The following is a 20,736-nucleotide window of genomic DNA, read 5'->3' on the forward strand; positions in this document are numbered from 1 at the left end:
AGAATGAGCCAGACTTAGAGGCCTAGGACCGGAGCTCATCCCCAGCTGAGACATTACCTAGAGCAAGTTGCCTAATAGCTGTAAGTTTAATTTCCATATCTCTATAATGGGTATATTATTTTGTCTGCTTACTCCACAGAATTGTACTAAGATTTCAACAAGGTCATGTTAGCATTATGAAAGTATAAAGCATTATATCAGATTTCTTTTCCCTGTCTACTCACCCCATCTACTCTTTCTGTTAATTTAAAAGAAGTTTGCAGGAGATACCTGTTTTTACACATTGATTTGTTTTCCTAGTTTTTATACTTTTGGGGAGGAGATAGTAAATTACCTATATTACTAATACACGTTAAGTCCTTATATTTTTGCTTTGTATTTTCCCAGAGGTTTCAGAACTTTCTCAGATACTTTTTTGCTATGAAAATAGCACTAAAGAGTAGGTAGTTTCTTATAGTTGGTAAGGGGTACTTAGTTCTTTTCTTAGAGATTCATAATGCCTCTTAATAATTCTAGAGCTATACAAAAGAATGTTTGTTGATTGAACTAGATGAAAATGGAGCCATAATAATTTCCCAAATGAGACAGTTTTTTAAAAATATTTTATTGTTTCCCTGGCTGGTATGGCTCAGTGGATTGAGTGCTGGCCTGTGAACCAAAGGGTCGCCAGTTTGATTCCCAGCCAGGGCAAATACGTGGGTTGTGGGCCAGGTCCCCAGTGGAGGGGCAGGGCGTGAGAGGCAAGCACACACTGATGTTTCTCTCCCTCTCTATCTCTCTCCCTTCCCCTCTCTAAAAGTAAATAAAATCTTTAAAAAAATTTTATTGTAGTAAAATACACAAAACAAAATTTACCATTTTAATCTTTTTTACTTGTATGATTTAGTGGCATTAAGCATATTCACAAGTTATGCAATATCACAACTACCCATCTCTAGGAGGTTTTCATCTTTTCATACTGAAACTCTGTACTTGTTAAACACTAACTTCATACCTCCACTTCCAGCTCTGAAAATCACTTTAGACTTTCTGTTTCCTTGAATTTAACTATGCTAGGTACCTAATATAAGTGGAATCATAGAGTATTTGTCCTGTTGTATTTGGCTTATTTCACATATCATGTCTTTAAGGTTCATACAAGTTTTACAATGTGTCAGAATTTCCTTCCCTTTTTAAGGCTGAAAATTGTATATACCACAATTTGTTTATCTGTTCATTAAGATGGACTTATTAAGCATAAGAAAAATAAAAATTGTCATTTTCCATAGTTGTGCTATTGAGAAAATATAAAAGCAGTCTATTGGTCTTCTTCGATGTATACCTTCCTACTATTTGTGCACCTACCTCTCATGCCACCCAAAATCCCAGACCTTTGTTGTCGTGACTTGGATCAGGAAGAGCAAAACCCCCACATAAGATGCTAAAATGATCTCATTATCTCAGTCCCCTTTGGAGAATGAAACCTCATCTTCTAGCCTGTGATCAGTACTACTTCCATAAATGAAAGGGGGAGTGCAGGACTGGGAGCCCCTAAATTGGATCTGGTGGCTTCCAGAGCCAGCTTTGTTATGAAACCAAATCTATCTTGGGCACCAAAATGGACAGAAAATGGGATCACAGGTGCTAAAGAGGAAAGGAGGAGAGGGGGAAAGACTACAGTGCTTTTCCTGAGGAGTGGGAGTGCCAAATACTGGCAGTTTTGGATTGAATTTTTACTCTCTGGAAGGGAAATTAAAATGTAAGGACAGTGTGGAGAATCTCTCATAAAGGTAAATTGATATGTTTGATTCCTGAGACAGTGCCCTTTATCTTTTTTTTTATTTTGGTGTTAAAATGTTCTGTCATCAGATTAGCTTGTTTTTTAAATCCTTATTTGGTAAAATAAAAACTTGGCAATACTATGCCAGTTCCTATTTAGTGGAAAACTTATTCTGTGAAATACAAAAATCTAGGAACCAGTTCTTTTGGGGGGGTTCAAGGAGGCAAGTGTAAAGGTAGACTGGGAGGATCCACTTCTGGAGATAGATGAACGAGGTTAAAGATGAAGCAGTCAAGATGATTGGTAAGTATTTTATAACAGTATTTCGTTTTAAAAAATCACACCTGTCTGTGCATTTAAGTCTGTTATTCATTCCAGGTAGTAACTGGGCTCATTAGAGTTGGTCACAGTGAAATCTGATACTGGGCTGCTACATAGGTACATCCCCTTGGAACAGGTACATTGCACTTAAATGGCCAAAGAGGACCTTTGTGTAGGAGCCAAGGCTAGCACTATAGGTCTCATAACCTCAAGAATAGGAAGTCTGTTTGCTGTGCTTGTATTTTATATTTTTAAGATTTTATTTATTTTTAGAAAGGGGAAGAGAGGGAGAAAGAGAGGGAGGGAAACATCGGTCAGCTGCTTCCCATACACACTCTGACTGGGGACCAAACCCATACCCCAGGTATGTGCCCTGACCAGGAATCAACTGGCGACCTTTCACTTTGCAGGACAACGCCCTATGAGCTGGACCACACTGATCAGGGTTGTGATTGCTGTACTTTTAAAGCAGCATCTCCTATTTAGTCCATATCTCCTGTATCCTGGAAACTCCCCAGGGTCTTTCAAAAATAGCTTCTGGCAAGTTAGTGTTTGCTAATGATGGGAGGGAAGCAAAGCAAAGGAGGGTAGTAGAGGCAAAACAATCAAAAAGAATGAAGAAGGAAAAAGAGTCAATAAAAGTAGGCACAGGAAGAATTAAAAATAACACCGAATATTTTGTACAGATACCGTTCTCTTAAGCACTTTACATGAATTATTTAATGCTTGTAACTACTTCATGAGGTAGGTACTGCTATCCCCATTTCATAGATAAGGAAACCAAGGTACAAATAGGTGAAACAGCCATCAAAGACAGGGCTGGGCAGGCTCCAGGCCTGTGCTGTAACCACTGTGTGCTGTATCTGTGCTGTAACCACTGTGTGTCCCACTTCTGTTAGGACTATCTTACACATCCTGACAGTTTAAAGAGGAAAATACTAGTAGATTGAAAATATTGTCAGAGCTTTGGAGTGCCTAGCAAGATTTACACACCTGTGGCAAATGCCTTGGGGAAGCTGGGATTCTGAGGAGACCTTCACATGAAGCCATCCTTGTTAGCTCCCTCTGGCTTTCTGATGTATCATTGTGAATCAAGGCACCTCAAGTCATCTAAGGGGGAGACCATGCACATTGAAGGGTGAACACATCCAAGTCTACTGTAGTCAATTTAAGTAGGGATTTCTGCAGTGCTGGTATGCATTGCTTTAATAAAATAAAGAACTTAGAAGCTCAGGCTTCCCAGATAGGAAAATTGAAGGGATAAGGGTAGGTTCATCTACATCTAAAAATAGTCCTTTGTTAAAAAAATTTACTTCAGCTTCCTTTAAAGAGTAAGTTATCCCAGTGTGAAGTTGTGAAATGTCTCAATCCATTTTGGAACTGCTGTGCATGCACCCATAGTAGTTTCACCCTCTGGGCACATCACTACTGCTTACCGAATTTCCATTCAGGGCCTTGCCCAGTTTAATGAGACATAGTCTCACAGTCTGAAAGAGGTGATATGTGACTCTCTAGATAGAAGCACTTCATAGCAGGTTTGTGGTTCTCTTTGCCTTCTTTCCTAAAACCAATTGTGGAGATGACAACATCACAAAGTGATGGTGCTTCCTGACAGATTCATGAGTGAGTAGCATTAATGGAAGCCCCTGCTGACCTGTGCTGGACACAGAACCAGAAGAAAAAATGAAGTATGCCACTATATTTTGTGGTGGTTTGTTACTGTAGGATGGAGTAGCCTGTTCATGCTAATACAATCTTCAATTTCTGAAATATTTTTATTATATAACAAGTATATAATATACTGAAGCATATGTGGCAAGTACTCTGCCCCCACCTCCCCTTCACTGACATGAAGTTTATTTGCCCCATAAGACTGTAAGTCCTTCACTCCCAGCCACATCACTGCATAGACATGCTTTCTTTGTTCTCAACAATTGCATATCGTCCATCCAGTATGTGGACACACTCCCTGTTAGAGAAATAGAGAAGTAGTGTGCTGTGATCCATAGCTTTTATATACATAAACAACAACAACTGATTGTAAGATATACTGGAAGAAAAGACCCAAAAAATAACAACAACAAAAAATAATGCTTATAAGGATGCTTAGAAAGAAATATGCAAACTCTGTGAGAGGAAAACTTTAAAATGTTCCTGAAGGGCACAAAAATAGACTTGAATAAATGTAAGAAAACATGTGTTCTTCATTAGGAAAGCTCAACATCATAAACTACCTAATGTCCCTAAGTTAGATTATTCATTTAACAAGATTCCAGATGAAAATGTCTCTTTCTCTTGGGTTCTACACAAGCTGATTCTGAAGTTTGATGAAAATGTGGCATACAGGCATGCCAGGAGCCCTCTGGAGAAAGAAGAGCAGTGAGTAAAGAGTGGTCCATACTTCAGTGCTCAGTTTAGGCAGTGTGACAACAGCTTTGAGTAAGAAGTCAATGAGACAGAACAGAAAGGCCAAGAGTGTACTCAAATATGTTAGAGCAAGGGTGTCAAACTCATTTTCACCGAGGGCCACATCAGCCTTACTGTTGCCTTCAAAGGGCCAAATATAATTTCAACTCCTTAACAGTTAAGGAGTAGTTACACTTAGACGGTCCTAAGATTATTTTGGCCCTTTGAAGGCAACCATAAGGCTGATGTGGCCCCTGGTAAAAATGAGTTTGACACTCCTGCATTAGGGAATTTAGTATAGGATAAAGGGGTAATCAGAAATGTATGGAGTTGAGATTGATTTAGATTTTCTTCAGTACAAGGTTTTGGGACAACTGGTATCTGGAATAAAATAAATCTGCATCTATATCTTATACATGACCCAGGTCTAAATGGATCAGAGTTAAATGTAAAAATGAAACTAAAAAGTACTAAAAGAAAACATAAGTGAAATTCTTTATAGTCTTGAGAGGAAGAGGCCTTTCCAACTAGAACGTAAAGTTGAAATTCTATTTAAATGTTTTAAAATAATTTTTATTTCAGTCCTGGCCAATGGTTTAGTTGGTTGGAGTATTGTCCTGTATACCAAAAGGTTGTGAGGTCGTAGGGCACATACCTATGTTGCAGTTCAATCCTCTGTTGGGGTGCATATGGAAGGCAACCAATTGATGTTTATCAAATCTATGTTTCTCTCTCGTCCCCTACCTCTCTCTCTAAAATCAATAAACATATCTCAGGTGAGGATTAAAAATATAGTAAAAACAAGTAAATAAAATACATTTGATTTCATAAACAGTAAAAGCATCTGCATGACATAATTGATGTCAGAAGAAAAAACATTCACAATTCATAGATAAGGTGCTACTTTAATAGAAATACCATATCCCTTCAGTATGTGAAAGCATGCAATCACATTTATTCATAATTATATAAATCATATTAAAACTATACCACAGTGCCATTTTTCACTTATCAGATGGGCAGACATCTGTTTGCCATCTTGAGGCATCTTTAACAAGTACTACTTTGTTAGGCTTTCAGGAGACCATGGGTTTGAAAGAGTGATCTTGATCCAACCATTTTCATTCTAGAACTGTCCTGTGTGTACTTGCATATGAAAAATTATATATGAACAAATGATTCATGTGACACTGATTGCTGGAAATAGCTACCTGAGTGTCCAGTGATAGGAGACTGGTTTAATAAACCTGTGATAATATCAACCCAAAGAAATGCTGTGGAGCTGGAAAAAGGCTATGAATTGATACAGTAAAATTGCCTGGATATATTGTTGAAAGAGAAAAATCAAAATATAAACAGTTTACAATATGCAGTATGCCACCTTTTGTATGAGGAAAAAGGAAGGACTAAAAACATGTACATGTATTTGCATAAGGAAACACTGGAAGGTTAAGTAAATAGCTTACAAAAATGGTTATCTGGGCAGGAAGGGGACAGGTCACATGGCAACAAATTGGCAATGAGATTGTATTATTTTTTCAAACTATGTGAACATAGGACCTTAAAAAAATTATTGCTCAGCTAAAAGCAAAAACAAGCAAGTTGACAGAATATAATCTTAGGATAACACTAGCTGCTCTACCAACTCACTACAGAAGACCAAATACATATCTCCTTACTCACATGGCCCCACCTACTCTCTGCTGGGCTGGAAATGTAGTCCCATTGGGCAGCCACTTCCCATCACCAGGTCTTACCTTGGGAAGGTTGAATGTAAACTTGATGGTCTGCTAGCCATCTGTACCACAGAACCCAACTTTATAAGATATAGTCAATATAGAACAGAGCTTATAGAGACATTTTTCTCTAGCAACAGTTAATGTAATATACAGTCATGTAATTTGAGATGATTTTTATTTTCTCTTAATGCCTTTTTGCATCTTGCACATTTAATACACTTATTTGTTATTAGGGAGGACAAAAACCTATGAAAAAGTAAGCCCTGATGAATATTGAGAATACATTCCATTTTCCTCTCACAGACCATGTTGCAGAGAACAACATGGTCTGCAGAGCCTTCCTGACATACTGGGATGATCACATTTGTGTGGTCAGTCCTTCACAGTGAAATTGTCAGAGAGCAGGTCTCACTGGCAGTGGAAGAGTGTTTGTTCATACCATTTTGTCAATATTCTCATTCTTTGCCAATAACATAGGTAAAAATGGAACTTCATTGTTTAATTTGTATTTCTACATGATGCCTTAATGCCACTTGTTTGGGTAACAGGAAATATGTCAAAAGAAAGATGAATTCTGAGTATTGCCTCATTGTGAGTTTTTGTTTTGTTCAAATTAAAAGGGAAGGAGAGCCCTGTCTGGTGTGGCTCAGTGGATTGAGTGTCGATCTGCAAACCAAAGGATCACTGGTTCTATTTCAGCCAGGGCACATGGCTAGGTTGCAGGCCAGGTCGAGAAAGGCAACAATACATTGATGTTTCTCTCCCTCTCTTTCTCCCTCCCTTCCCCCTTTACTAAAAATAAATAAAGGGAAGGAGAATGATTTAAAGAGGCATTTCAGTACAGCCTTGGGGTCTTTAATCTAGAGGACTGAATGGCATGGTTCTGGGGTATTTGGTCTGTCCTTGATACCTGGTTTGTGGGATTCTCAGTTCAAAAAATCCCAGGGCCTAGAGATAATCAAGTGGACAGGTATTGAGGCAGGGACATGGGCTATGAAAGAACTCACAAAGAGAAGAAAGTGTAGAGAGTAAAGTTTTTATTCACTCTCCAAGAAAGGAGAGCGGTATGGTGTGGAGAGATACACCAGCCTCGAGGGGTGGGGGCTTTGAGGTTTTGTTGGATTATAATTGGATTTTAAAAAGGGTAGGAGGTTGCTCTTATGAGTCCCCTGGCTGTTGGGCCATTTTAACCACCAGGCTGCAGTTTGTTCCAGTGTTATCTTCTGCCTGTGGCTGTAGGGAATGGTTAGTTCTGCTCATGCTTTCCAGTAATTTCAAGTCCTGGGGACATAAGCTTAAGAAGAGTAAAATGGCAGTCATATTTAACAAGGTCATAGGCCTGCTAGACAAATGGTGCCACAATAACAAACGGGGCTGACTGTATCCTTTCAGGGTCCATTTAGGTCTTTTCAAAAGGCCCAGGTATTGGTGATCTCCAAAGTAGGAGGGTTCACCCAAAGGCTATATGAAAAAGTCACTAGGGAATAGGAAGGAAATAGTGGGACTTCTAATTGTAGTCATATTTATTTTATTTTATTATTTTTAAAGAGTATTGAGTCAATGATTTTCTTTTTTAAAAATATTTTAAAGATTTTATTTATTTTTAGACAGAGGGGGAAGGGAGGGAGAAAGAGGGAGAGAAACATCAATGTGTGGTTGCCTCTTGCACATCCCCCAGGCATGTACCCTGACCCTTTGGTTCACAGGCTGGTGCTCAATCCACTGAGCCACGCCAGCCAGGGCTTGTACTCATATTTAGAAATGAACCAACATACACATACAGTTATGCATGTGTGTTATTTACTAAGTATATTGCAGGCATTTTCCAAAATCAGACATGTACTCAAAAAGGTTTGGGACTGCTCCCTGGTCTGGGCAAGACAACATATTGCAGGCCTGGGCCTGAGAGGCAGCAGTTGAGGTGACTGGAGGTAGATAAATTTGAAAAATATTTTGGAGACTTGCTGTGGATTGGAAATAGAGGTAGGGACAAGAAAGGGGTATCAGGAATAACTCCTGGGGATCTGTCTAGGGCCTGCGGCATATGGTGTTTGCTGAAATGGAGAACCTGAAAGAAAAACAAGTTCGGGGTAGGGAGAGCGTGGAAAATGGAGAATTTGGTTTTGGACAAGTTACTTTTGAGTCACTTGTTAAAATCCAAATGGAGATGCCAAGGAGATGGCTGGACATAGGAACCTGCAGCCCAGCCCTTTCAGGTCTTAATGTTGTTAATCTTACCTGTGCACCCTCAGTTTAGGTTAAAAAACAAAAAATGAATATAGGTCAGAGTGGAGTAGTTCATGCTACAGAACCCCTGCTTACTGGTTTGTTTCTTGCTTCTACAACATGTCCTGTATGGACTGTGCTCATTATAGTCACTCTGGAAGCCAGGACATGGAGGACTCCATCTCATTAGCAATAATTACTGTTGAAATGTCCACCCAAAAGGGACACATTTCTGCTTTTCTGTTTCCTTAGCCAAAGTGAGTGACTTGGCCACCCCTAACTTTAAGAGGAGGAGGCATGGACAGACATGCCATTCTGTCATGAAGAGTGCCATTCTCTCTACCCAAAGCGAATCAGAGATAACTGGTGAGTAGCACTGGTGACTGCCATGTAATTCTGCAGAAATGGTAGGCTCAGCTGTTTGTAGCAGTCATCAGTGGAACAGTACTTGTGCAGCTCAGAACACTACACCCTCCCTGCCTTTCCTTGGCTTATGGCATGCCCTGCCAGACCTTGGGCAGAAACTGCTGAAGCAAAACTTCTCCAGAAATGTCCTTTAACTTGGCTATAAGGTGTCATTGTTCTCAGGACTGAGGGCTACAGAAGTGAGCTGCCAGGGCTGGATGGAGTCCCATGAGTAAGATGGCAGCCCTGTGCCTGCTTGCAACTTAGCTTCTTTTTTGATGTTTCATCTGGTATTACTGGAGTAATTTCCGAAACATCAAATTGCTTTTGAGCACAAATGTGGCTGTAGTAATTGTAATTTAAGATACCACAGCAAGAAATTAGAGCTCATCTGGGTGGTTTCACCAAGAAAAGGGCTGGTGTCAGTGAGGGCTGGACAAAGCCAGGATATGTTTGCCTCTTTCCCAGCCATGGTAGAGGCCCTTTATGTTCCGTTTAACGTGACCTGCTCCATGTGTGAGGCTCTGTGCTAAACATACCACTCTGTTACAGGTGGGCGGGCACAGGTAACCAGGTTCTTGGTGATAGCAGACAAAGAATTGAACTGAACACACAAGAGTTTATAGCAGGAAGAGAGACAGCAGATACTAAGCAATAGTATACTCCACAGAACATGGGAGCAGGCCAACTCTGAGCAGAGACTGATCTCTGGGCTTGAGGGATTCTATTCTTATAGGCAGATATTTCCTGGCGAGTTTTGGCAGAATTTTATTGCACATGTACAAGTAGTTATATTACTTTAAAACTACTGTGCGTGTAGTCTCCCTTGATTTTTCTTGATTGACCACTGGGAAATGGGGTCCCACAAAATGTTAACTTATTATAATGCTATTATAATGAAGCAGGGGTCATAGAGCATCTTCTGCACAGTGTATTCATGATTCATCATGATTCAGCGCTTTTCCAGAAAGTGGGAACAACTAGTATTAGAATAGGGTCTCTGTCCTATATCTGTGTCCTTTATCTTAGCCCTGGGGCACCTCTGGAGTCTCTCCTTCCTGACTATCTCCCTGCTTTAACATCATTGTTCATTTGCTCTGCACAATGGATGCCCTTTCAGGTAGATTCCATTACAGAGGAAACAGATGCTCAGAGAGTGGTTTGCTCAGGTGTCTGGTCAGCTCAGCCCCTTGTTCTGCCCAGGGTTGAGAGCTTTGTGCTACACACTTCCCCTTCCCATGCTCACTCTAGAGGGAAGTGCACATTAGGGCCCCAACTGCCTATGGGGGTTGTATTACTGGATTGGGGGCATTTCTCTAAGTTTTTACCCAGCACTCTGTTTCATCCCCCAGTAAAGGATCATCTACCCCAGAAACAGTAAGATGATAAGCAAAACATTATCAAATTAGAAATGTAGGGGAAGCCAACACCAGTCCTATACTCAACAAGGCCTGCTTCTTATTCTCACTGATTTTCCTGTAACTCCAACCCTTTTCCAGAGGAGTGTGTGTCCCTCCTCTGGCTCATCTGAAGGATTCTCATGGAGGGGTCATACAGGCAGAGTTGGTCCCCAGGTTGGCACATGAAGGGCTTTGGTCGTGATGCTAGAGAGATGAGGGGTGCACTGGCTGAGATCATGTCTCCCCAGGAAAAGTAAAGGTGCGTGATTCCCAACTCTTTTAAACCTTGGGTGCCAAATCAGGGCATGGGAAAACCCTGTCTGGAAGCACTTGCTGAGTATTTATTAGATATACGGCAATTTAAGGGGAGCCTGAGGGCTTGTGCCACCTGCTCTATGGAGGGTCTGTGGAAAGTAAAACTGTAACAGAGGGGTTGGGCCAGATTGCTGGGGAGTAGAACTGATCCTGTGCAAGAGGCTGCACTTTCCCAGAGAAGGGAGAGGTTTTAGGAAACCTCAAGGCAGCCATTGAAGCAGCTGGCCTGCCTTCCCTGGAGAGGGGAGGGACCCCTAAAAGGGGTTGGGAAGTGGCAAAGGCAGCAGGAGCTGGGGTTTGATAGGCTTGTATACCCTGGGGAAGGGTAAATGACTAAGGCAACTCATGTCACAGTTTGCATGGAACCTGTGTGAGACTGAAAATATCACAGCGTACATGTAGCAAGGTGACACCCTGCCCCCAATAGAGACACTGTGTATGCAGCTAAAAAACCCTCCTACCTACTTTCAAATTATGGTGGTGGGAGAAGGGGCAGGGATGGTGCTGGCTGACATACATGGTGGACATTAGCCTAAATTGGCTAACAAGTTGGACACTCCCACAGCACATAGGATTTGGGGACAAATGATTTAGAATGGAGAGCACACAGAAGCTCTCTTTCCTTCGCCCTCAGCTGGCCTGGTTGGGGGGTGGGGGCCAGAGTGTTCCTGGGCTAGCAGGCCCTTGAGACCTTGTGATCTAACAAGCCCAGTGCCCCTTCTCCTGCACCAGAGGTGGCAGCAGTGCTGGTGACTGGCACTGGCAGGGTTCTGCACGGCCCTGCCTGGCCAGGTGTACAGTTGCACTGGCCGGTCAATGGCTGGAGAGACAGAGTGTAAGTAGTGGGCTGGCAGTCAGCAGCCAGAGGAAAGGGCAGCACTCCATGAGTTGGACACTGGTACACACAGACTCCAAAAGATGCCTGGCACCAAACTGTGTCCAGGCACCAGCTCAGTCACCTTCATTTCTCAAAGGACAGTATTTTAAAATGGAAGGTATTCTAAGCACATCCTTGAATTGAGCTGGCAAGGAGTGAAGAGGTTATTTGCCTTTGGTTGGTTTAAAGGGAATGGACTTTAAGGCAGAAGCCCATTATGCTTCCAAAAGTGTATAGCCTTTAAATAAAAAACTTCTTTTTCACCAAGCCTTTGCCTCCAGAGTTAATGGGCAGTGGGCAGCAGATTCCCACATGGCTATACAGTAACAAAACCTTAGCAGTTTCAGATGCAGAGACAACCAGCAGGAGTTACTGTGGTGGCCTGACCTTGGGTGTCATTTTACCCTTTCAGGTTTGCAGATGCTATTTGACTGAAAGTTTCTGCACACTTAACACACTTAAGGGATACTTTTCTTTCTCAGCCTCAAGTGCAGGAACTGCATTTATAAAAAAAAAGCTTGTCCACCATAGGTTTTATTAATAAAGATTATCTTTTGAACTTTCTTGGTTCCTAAATTTAGCTTATGTTCTCTCAGGAAAAGACCCTCTTTATCTGCCCCTCAGCGGTTCATATTATTGCCCTAGTGTGACAGCTCAAGTTGGGGAGAAGAAAATTGGCTCCTTAAAGTATAAATGACAACTTTTATTTGGTGACAGGCAGTGAAAGATCTTTTTAAAAATATACCTTTTAAATGCACCCAAAGGAAATGTTTTTCACTTTTAGCAGGAAATGGTAAGAATTAAAAAAAAAAAAATGAAGAGATGACAGCTCCTCCAGGTTCAGCCTCATTCTTTTTGTCTGTATTTCCCTTAAAATCAGAGATATGGATCTGTGTTTTAAAATCTTCCATTTCTTTTCTAGCTGGGTTGTTTTTTTTTTTTTTTTTTTTTTGATAGGTAATAGAGAATGAAAGTGAATCTCTGCTAGTCTTGACATTGTACATTAAGTGTTTTCCAGTCTGCAGGTAGACAGGTAGAAAACATTCACTTTGTAATACCACTTGGTTCAGTATCATACCCAGAAGATCCAGCTGGGATGTGGTAGCATTTATTTGAGGGTGAGGGCCTTTTGGGAATGTCTGGATTATTTTTCCTGTTCCAAATACAGAGTTGTTGACAGCTCATAACTCTAGAAAAAAAGGTCTTCATTGTTCAGTGAAGTTTAACTATGTTTGAGTATCTCTTAGAAGACTCAGAGGGAGAAGAAAAAAAGATATGAAAGGGAAAGCAGCCCTGGCTGATGTGGCTCAGTGGATTGAGCACTGGCCTGCTAACCAAAAGGTCTCTAGTTCTATTTCCAGTCAGGCCACATGCCCGGGTTGCGGGCCAGGTCCCCAGTAGGGAGAGGCAACCACACACTGATGTTTCTCTCCCTCTCTTTCTCCCTTCTTTTCCCTCTCTCTAAAAATAAAATAAAATCTTTTAAAAAAAAAGGAAGGAAGGAAGAGAAAGCAAAGTGAGAAGAAAACTAATAGACTTGTGATAGGGCAGATTTCTAATTCTGAATGGTCAAGGGGAGTTTGAACATTGGCATTCTAAGAAGATGGAAGGGATGGACAAAAGCCGAGCAGACCAGACAAGTCTTTTTTTCCCTAATACTGTATAACTTTGATTTTTTTTCTGAATTACAATTCTGTCTTGCATAGCATTTTGTAGACTCAATAGTTCGGCTGCTGGATTTCTGTAGTGTCTCCAAGTACCCTCAAAAGTATATCCTGTGTGTTTTTGTGAATGGTGTGACCCAAAAGTGTTTTCTTGGACATCAGGAGAGATGGGCTGTGTTAGGTCAGAGTTGCTCAAAAAACCAGATGGAGGGAGCAAACTAAGGAGCAGGGTTTATTAGCGTGGAATAAGAGGGAAAAGTGGAGCCAACCAAGGGAGGTTGGGATTTGTGGGGAAAAGTAGAGAAAGTGTAGCCAGCCAAGGGAGGTTAAGACTTGTGGGGGAAAGGTGGGGCCAACCTAGGGAGATTGGGGAGCCAACCAAGGGAGGTTAGGACTCCCTCGGTTGTACTTAGGGCAGAGTTTTTAAGTGCAAAAACCCAAGGATAACTGGTTGGGCTGTCAGAGTCTGATTGGCTAGAGGTGGTTGCTGGGTACCATTTCTGCTGACCATTGTTCTTGATACATCTTGTCAGGCTCAAGTTAAAGCTGCATACTGTTATGCCAGATAGGCCGACCCCAGACCCCAATCGTAGTTAGGCATCTGTTTGTCCTGGGTAGGGTCGACAGGCAGTTTCCCAGGCAGGCGTTTTTCCAGGCTACAGTTTTTTCTTAGGTTTCTCGTGGTACAGTTTTCCCGCCTGGTGATTTTCCATTCCTCCTAGGCCTACCTAGGTCTGTCAGGCTGTGTTCATTCAGTTTCATTTGGATAATATGTCTTGTAGACAAGCCTCAATTTGTCATATGTAACAAGTGATTACATACAGTATTTTAACCCAGAAGGCATGAAGCCTATCAGTTGATACTGAAAAGCCAGAGTGCTTAAAAAAAAAACTCTGAGCCATAACTGTGAATGAACTTTAGGGGAAGTGCCTGAACTGAAGTCAGTTTGGGGATCCTCCTACTTGTGGACATTGTGAATCTATACATGTCCTCCTTTCCAGCCCTTCCCTGTTGCAGGTCTCCCCACACCCTCCTGCCTGCTCCTCTCCTATTTTCTGGACAACATGCATCCCTGTGTCTGATCTCTGCCTTCCCACAGCTGTGAATTGGCACTGCAGGTAGGAGAGTACCCTTTTGGGCCAAACTCTGGTTGCTGGTTTTTGATTACTTCCAAATGTGTTTTCCTGCTTGATTTGTTGAAGCCAAAAATTTCTATCCTTTGTTTATTTGCTCATGAAAGTGTTTTAAGTCTTGCAATAAGAACCCTCAAGTACTGTCGTTACAGATTAAGGGTTCTTTTGACTACTCTAGGATGGCTTCCTTTGTCCTCAAATCCTCCATCCTTCTCAGGTTTACACAGAGACCAGCAGGAAGGAGGGCAGTGTCCTTAGTATTCTTTCTGGTCTGTTCCAAATGTCAGGGGAGGGGAGATGATCACATGAAACTAAAGTGTGGGTGGTGGCGTATTAATGATCATGGGTGTGAACTATTGATTGAGCACAAAGCATGGTTGGCATTGATTGAGCACAAAGCATGGTTGGTAAAAATAGATGGATAAACCCTGAAGTTTCTGGCTGGGCATGCGAATGCAGTCTCTATGCCCAGAACCAATTTGACTTGTCTACACTTATAGCACTTGCTTCTTTCCTCAACCTTCATGAGATCACTTTTATTTTCCAGCAAGAGCTCCAGGTCTGATTACTAAGAATAGAAAGTAATGTTCCCAGTCCTGCTCTAAAGTGGACCCAATGACCACCCAGTGTATACTGAGAATGGATGAGACAGGTTTTGGTTTGGCTTTATTTTCTCTTCTGTATTCTTTTATCTGTGCACTTGTGAATGTGCAGAAAGAAGTCACCATATTCTTAAGCATGCATTTTGAGAGGGTTTGGAACAATTAGAGAGTAAGATTGCATTTTCTGCTTATAAATTTGCTTATTTTTAAATTTCTACTTTGAATTATTACACTAATTTACAGGTACTTAAATATATCCAACAGATTCAAAATACCACAGTGATTTAATAGGTACCATTGTAACAGGGTGCAGCCAAGAGGGGGGCCCCAAATAGGGATTTGTAATGGGATCCAGAACTTAAGGTATACAGGAAATATTAGAAAAATATATAGGATGTTCTCACCCCTGGCCCACAAGACTGCGCTGGGGGATGGGACACGTGGAGCAGGGCCATTGGGAACTGTGTTGTATAGCAACAGCTTTGCAGCTAACCTCTGGCATGGTCATTTAACATATCTGTAACCTTTAACTGGTTTCATAGATATGTTAAATAGCTCTGGCCATGCTTTGAGCCAGGGGAATGGAAGTGACTTCCACCCAAGATGTAACTAAGAGGCAGCTCCCTCTGGTTACAGCACCTGCGTGAGAGCTTGGAGAAGATTGGCTCCATGCCGTGGGGCCACACCTGCCCAGACTTATGATGGCAGCCCAGTAAAGCTGGAAGAATACAGGAATGCTGGCAAGTGTAACTGATTGTAGGAAGAGTTGGAAATGGGGCTGCAGAGGAAGATTGGCATGGGAATTTAAACCTAGGGGTGGCAGCCATGCAGGAGGACCACACCGCTTTGGCAGAGTGGGGACCCTGCAGCTTTGGGGTGCTCCCTTTTGCCACATGGCTTAGGAAGCAGGAGAGACTTTGCCTGGAAGTAAAGGGGTGAAAGGACTCTTGCTGGGGAGCCATGAGAAGGTGCCATATGATTTTGGATTAACTGGAGATCATGGTGGTGACACAGCTGATAGTGCGGGGAGCCTGAATCACGGACTCCTACTTCTTTTCCTGAAATAACAGTACCCTGGACTGGGCAAAGGGAGAAGGAAAGACTGTGTGTGTTTGTGGGTATTCTAAAGCACGTATTTGAATGAAGACATTAAGTCATTACTCTTAAATCTATATAGCTTTTAAATAAATAATTCCTTTCCTTTTCACAAATCTCTGGCATTGAGAGACGTCTTTTCTCTGGCAGCGGGCATAGCGAACCCCCTGATGCAGGGGAGACCCTCAGAGAAAAAGGGAGGTCCTTTTGGTAACAGTATATCATTCACCTCTCCCCAGGTCTGTTCTATAACACCATCATCCCTTTGAAAAATACATGATAAGCTATTTATAACAAAGGGTCAGAAACTTTTTGTTACTCCTTTTTTCTCCTTGAATTTGTACTTCCATTTTACTTCCCAAACAGAATATTCTAATGTAGTATATTTTATGCTCCAAACTATTTGTTGATATTCCTGTCAGATCCCTCTTGAATATGAATATATATATATATATATATATATATATATAAATTTTAAAATGTAAATATTTGTAGATGAATGGATAAAACAACTATGGGCTATTTACACTATGGAATACTACTTGACCCTAAAAAAGAAAATTTTATCCATTGTGACCTGGATGTATGGATGGACCTGGAGAACACTATACTAAGTGAAATAAGCCAATCAGAGAAAAGCAAATACCATATGATTCCATTCACACGTGGAGTCTAATGAACAAATGGAACTAAAAAGGAAGATGGGGACAAACTCATAGATGGAGAACAGAATGACAGCTGGTGAGTGGGGAGGTAAGCGGGTAAAGGGACTGAGCAAAAAGGAAAAAGGACTCATGAACATAGACAACAGTGTGCTGGTTGCTGGCAGAGGAGGGGGGTATAAGGGGACTAAATGGAAATGAGAAAAAAGTACAATAAAGATTAAAATTCAAATATAAAAAAATAAAGAATGAGTAGGTAAAAATTAGCTAGTTTAAAAACTGAATCTATCACTAAGTAATAGAAAAAACAATAATCAAAATAAATTAAAAACAATCACTTTTTAAAATCACCTGAGGACATGCTCACTGATTTTAGAAAGAGGGGAAAGGAGGGAGAGAAACATCATTCTGGTGCCTCTCATATGCACGCCAGTCAGGGACTGAACCCATGACCTGTCAGTGTATGGGACAATGCTCCAACCAACAGAGCCACGCTGGCCAGGGCAAAAATAGCACATGTTTTTCCTCATTTCCTTTTTGGCAAATAGGTGCCAAGTTTAGTATACCTTTAAAGTTAATTCTCAAAGTTTGAACAAAGTTGGATACATTTAAGAAAGTTGTATATTTAAAAGTATTTACTATCAAAATTATATCCTTTGCAACTTTTTAAACATATAACAAATTTTAGATGTCAGCTTAAAATTGTGCATAGATACACAGTTTTAACATTCTTATGAAGGCCAGGCAGCAAAAGAAATTGTAGAAGACTGGTTCAGATATTACCCAAAAACATGTGTAAAGAAAAAGAAGTTTGATCCCCAAATTCTCACATGCCTGCCAGTTACCTCTGGAGTGGAAACATGGCTGACTTCCTAAGACTAGGCTGTGTACTGCCCTGTGTTGGTGGGCGGGTACAGTATGGTGTGCAATGTGTGGACTGATAACCCACCAGACATAGTATAAAGATTACTTCAAAGTGAAAACATATGCCTTTAGCAAGAGCGGGCCCTCTCCTCATGGTCCTGAGAGGAGACCACTTCTTGTATTTCCATTAACCAACTCAGTTCCTGGTGGCATCTGATTTTGCATATATTATGTGAGACTTTTTCCTTGCATTCTCCAGAAGCATCTGTTACCTCTTTGCTTTTTGTCCAGTCCTTCTCTCCTTCCTGCCTCATGTTGAAATCATTCAAGACAGTGTTTTTCAAACTGCAGATTTCAGCCATTACTGCATACTAAAACCAATTCAGTGAATTTTAATCAAAGGAAATTTTTGACATTTAAACAGATGTGGTTTTCAACATCCCAGTGTCATTGCTAGCAACCACTGTTTATATATTTAAACTGCATCCGTTATATTAAGTGTCATTTAAGCCCTGTTAAACCACTAGGAGGCTTGCTTAGTGGGTATATTTTTTCCTCAAGGTTCACACCTTTCTGATTCCTAATTTTGTATATGCTCTTTCTAGCCTAAAACTTAATCTGTTTCTTGCTTTCTTCTTGAAAAAAAAAAAAAAGAACGGCTCTTAGATTTATTAATCAATTTTGTATTTCTTATGTCTGAACTTTTTAAATACGAAAATATTTTTGTCTTGCTGAGAATGCAAGTGTAATACAGACTTGTAATTATTTTTTCTCTGTATGCCTTATAAAAACATTTTCAGACATACAGAGAAAATTTACTCCAACCATTCGCACTGATTGAAATAGAATCTAGAGAAATTAAATTTTATTATAGGAACTTATACTCTCAGGTATTTAAAAAATTGTGTATTTCTTTATAAAATATTCATATCAAGAGATAACATTAGAAACTCATGTCCTATGTAAGAAAAAACTCCCAGGATGAAAGAGAAAGAAATATACCCCCAAGGACTACCCAGCTACAGTTCTAAAGGTAAATAGATAACTGTTGCTGTCCAGGAGAGAGAAGGGTTCTGGGGAGTACCCTGCTGAGAACACTGTGTTGGCTATATTTCTAGGTTATAGAAACCTTGCCCTTTAGGTAGAGATATTTCTGATAAAAATAATGATACAAAATTTCTAATATAAGGTCTATGGAGTTTTCAAAACCAAATAGTTTTTTCTTGTTCTGTGAATTTCTTAGTGTAATATTTACTTTTAGTTTTACCTAAAATTACTAACCATTTACTGCCATTCTTACATTGTCCTTATCTCCCATCCTGGGCTTCAGGTTTCCTGGGGACTCCCAAAACACTTGATAGCTCTCAGTGATATCAGGTGCCTTTCTCATAGCCCTATGTCTGCTCTATTGAGCTGAGAGCACAACATAGATGGAGATGCCTTCCTTCACTGTCCTTATTGTCCACTGCCTAAGCGTGCTGGGTGTTCAGTAATAAACCTGACTTGAATACGTGACTTGAATAAATCAGGTGAATGAATAAGTAAATTACATTATCAGATGTACATATGTGTTAACATTTTAATTGGGGCATTATTTACATATACTAAAATATACCAATATATACAATTGTGTAACCACAATCAAGAGAAAAAAAATATTTCATCACTCCAAAAGTGCCCTGTGCTGCTTACAACCTCTTCCCTCTATCTCCAGCCTCTGGCAACCACTATTCAGATGTTTTGTTTTGTTTTTGTCTGTATAGTTCTGCCTTTTCTAGAATTTTATATAAATGGAATCATAGAGTATGTAGTCTTTTGTGTCTAACTTATTTAATTTAGCATAATGTTTTTGGATTCATCTGCATGTTTTTAAAACCACCTTAAGTATTTTTTTAATAGTCCAGATATAAATAACTAGCTCCATTAATGTTTGACTTGCTATGGTAAGTTAGAACAGTGGTTCCCAAAGCTGCTCTAGAGAATCATGGGAGGTCCCCAAGATCATTTCAGAGTGTCCATAAGGTCAAAATGTTTTCATAATAACACTGAGATGTTATTTGCCTTTTTCACTGTCATGGAGTACTATAGTTTCCCAGATACTACATGATGTGTGATATTGCAACAAGATTGAATGTAAAGACAGATACAGGAATCCAGTCTGTCTTCTAGTAAGCAGTCTGCCTTAAAGAAGTTTGTAAAAGTATTAATGCCACTCTTATAATTGAAAGTTTTTGTATTGAAAAATATAATCACTTTTCAAAACATGTTAATTATATAAACATGTAGTGGGTTGTTTATGTTATTATATGCATTAGTAGATATTTTAAAAATCTCTTTGTTTTAACTTCTCATATGACAAGTAGTAGTACGTATAAACTATATATATGAACAAAAGCTCCTCAAGGTGATCAATTTTTTATTTGTAGAGAGGCCCTTAGATTAAGAAGTTTGAGACTGTCTGGGCTAGGAACATTTTTGAAAGGGATCAGGAACAGCATGAAGACCTCTGGGAGCTAGTTATAGAGGTTAGAAAAGGATCTTGATCCTTGAGATGATGACAGGGCCTGAGGTGCCTGGAGAAAGGGCCTCCATTGGGTGGTGTCAGAAGGGATGAGGGCAGAAATGAGAGGGCATGCAGTGACAGCAACAGTCCCCTGTGGCCTCCCAGGACCTTGCTGGGCAGGTTCTGTTGATGTATGCACTTCCTATAAGGAGCTAATGAGTAACCCATGCCTGTGGCTGGTTTGCAGGAGGGTGATAACAAGGCCCAGAGGCAGCCACTGTCTTCTGATAAGAAGTTGTAGCCATGGTCTGATATTAGGTTGGGCACTTTCTGAAAATCTGATGTCTGTGCTGTGTTCTGATTACAGGGCTAGCATAGGAAATTGTCAGGACTGTTTCTTTGGCTTTCGGGGGGAAAAATTACAGTAGTATTCTAAGATCAAATTAAAAGACTACCTAAAATAATTTTTTAAATAATAGGTGGGAAGCTGTTCTTATTTATTGACAGTATTCTTGTGGGAAAAGATACTTGTGGATCTCAGTTAGTGGTTTTAATAATGCTGTTAATAAACTCTAGCAAAATTACACCTACTGCCTTTGACTTGTTAATTTCTTTTCTCTCACAGGCGAAAGAATATGTGGTTTCGACTGAGGAAGATACTTTTTTGTGTTTTGGGGTTGTATGTTGGCATTCCATTTCTTATCAAACTATGTCCTGGGATACAGGCCAAACTGATTTTCTTAAATTTTGGTAAGTGTCATGTGT

At 40.4% G+C, this 20,736-nt stretch overlaps 1 protein-coding gene across 2 annotated transcripts in view; it reads left to right on the forward strand.

Moving 5' to 3' along the window:
* Positions 1 to 20,736, forward strand: part of ABHD12 (abhydrolase domain containing 12, lysophospholipase) — an 82,874-nt gene that overhangs the window by 28,744 nt on the left and 33,394 nt on the right. Inside the window, exons 2-3 of one of the 2 annotated variants that reach the window (XM_036009420.1) lie at positions 14,114 to 14,230; positions 20,597 to 20,721. In XM_036009420.1, coding sequence (XP_035865313.1) covers positions 14,114 to 14,230; positions 20,597 to 20,721 — 242 coding nt within the window. The remainder of the gene's footprint in view (positions 1 to 14,113; positions 14,231 to 20,596; positions 20,722 to 20,736) is intronic. The other variant, XM_028524501.2, reaches the window with a different exon arrangement.

This window comes from Phyllostomus discolor, chromosome 9, assembly GCF_004126475.2.
Source record: "Phyllostomus discolor isolate MPI-MPIP mPhyDis1 chromosome 9, mPhyDis1.pri.v3, whole genome shotgun sequence".
In the NCBI taxonomy this organism is placed as follows: Eukaryota; Metazoa; Chordata; class Mammalia; order Chiroptera; family Phyllostomidae; genus Phyllostomus; species Phyllostomus discolor.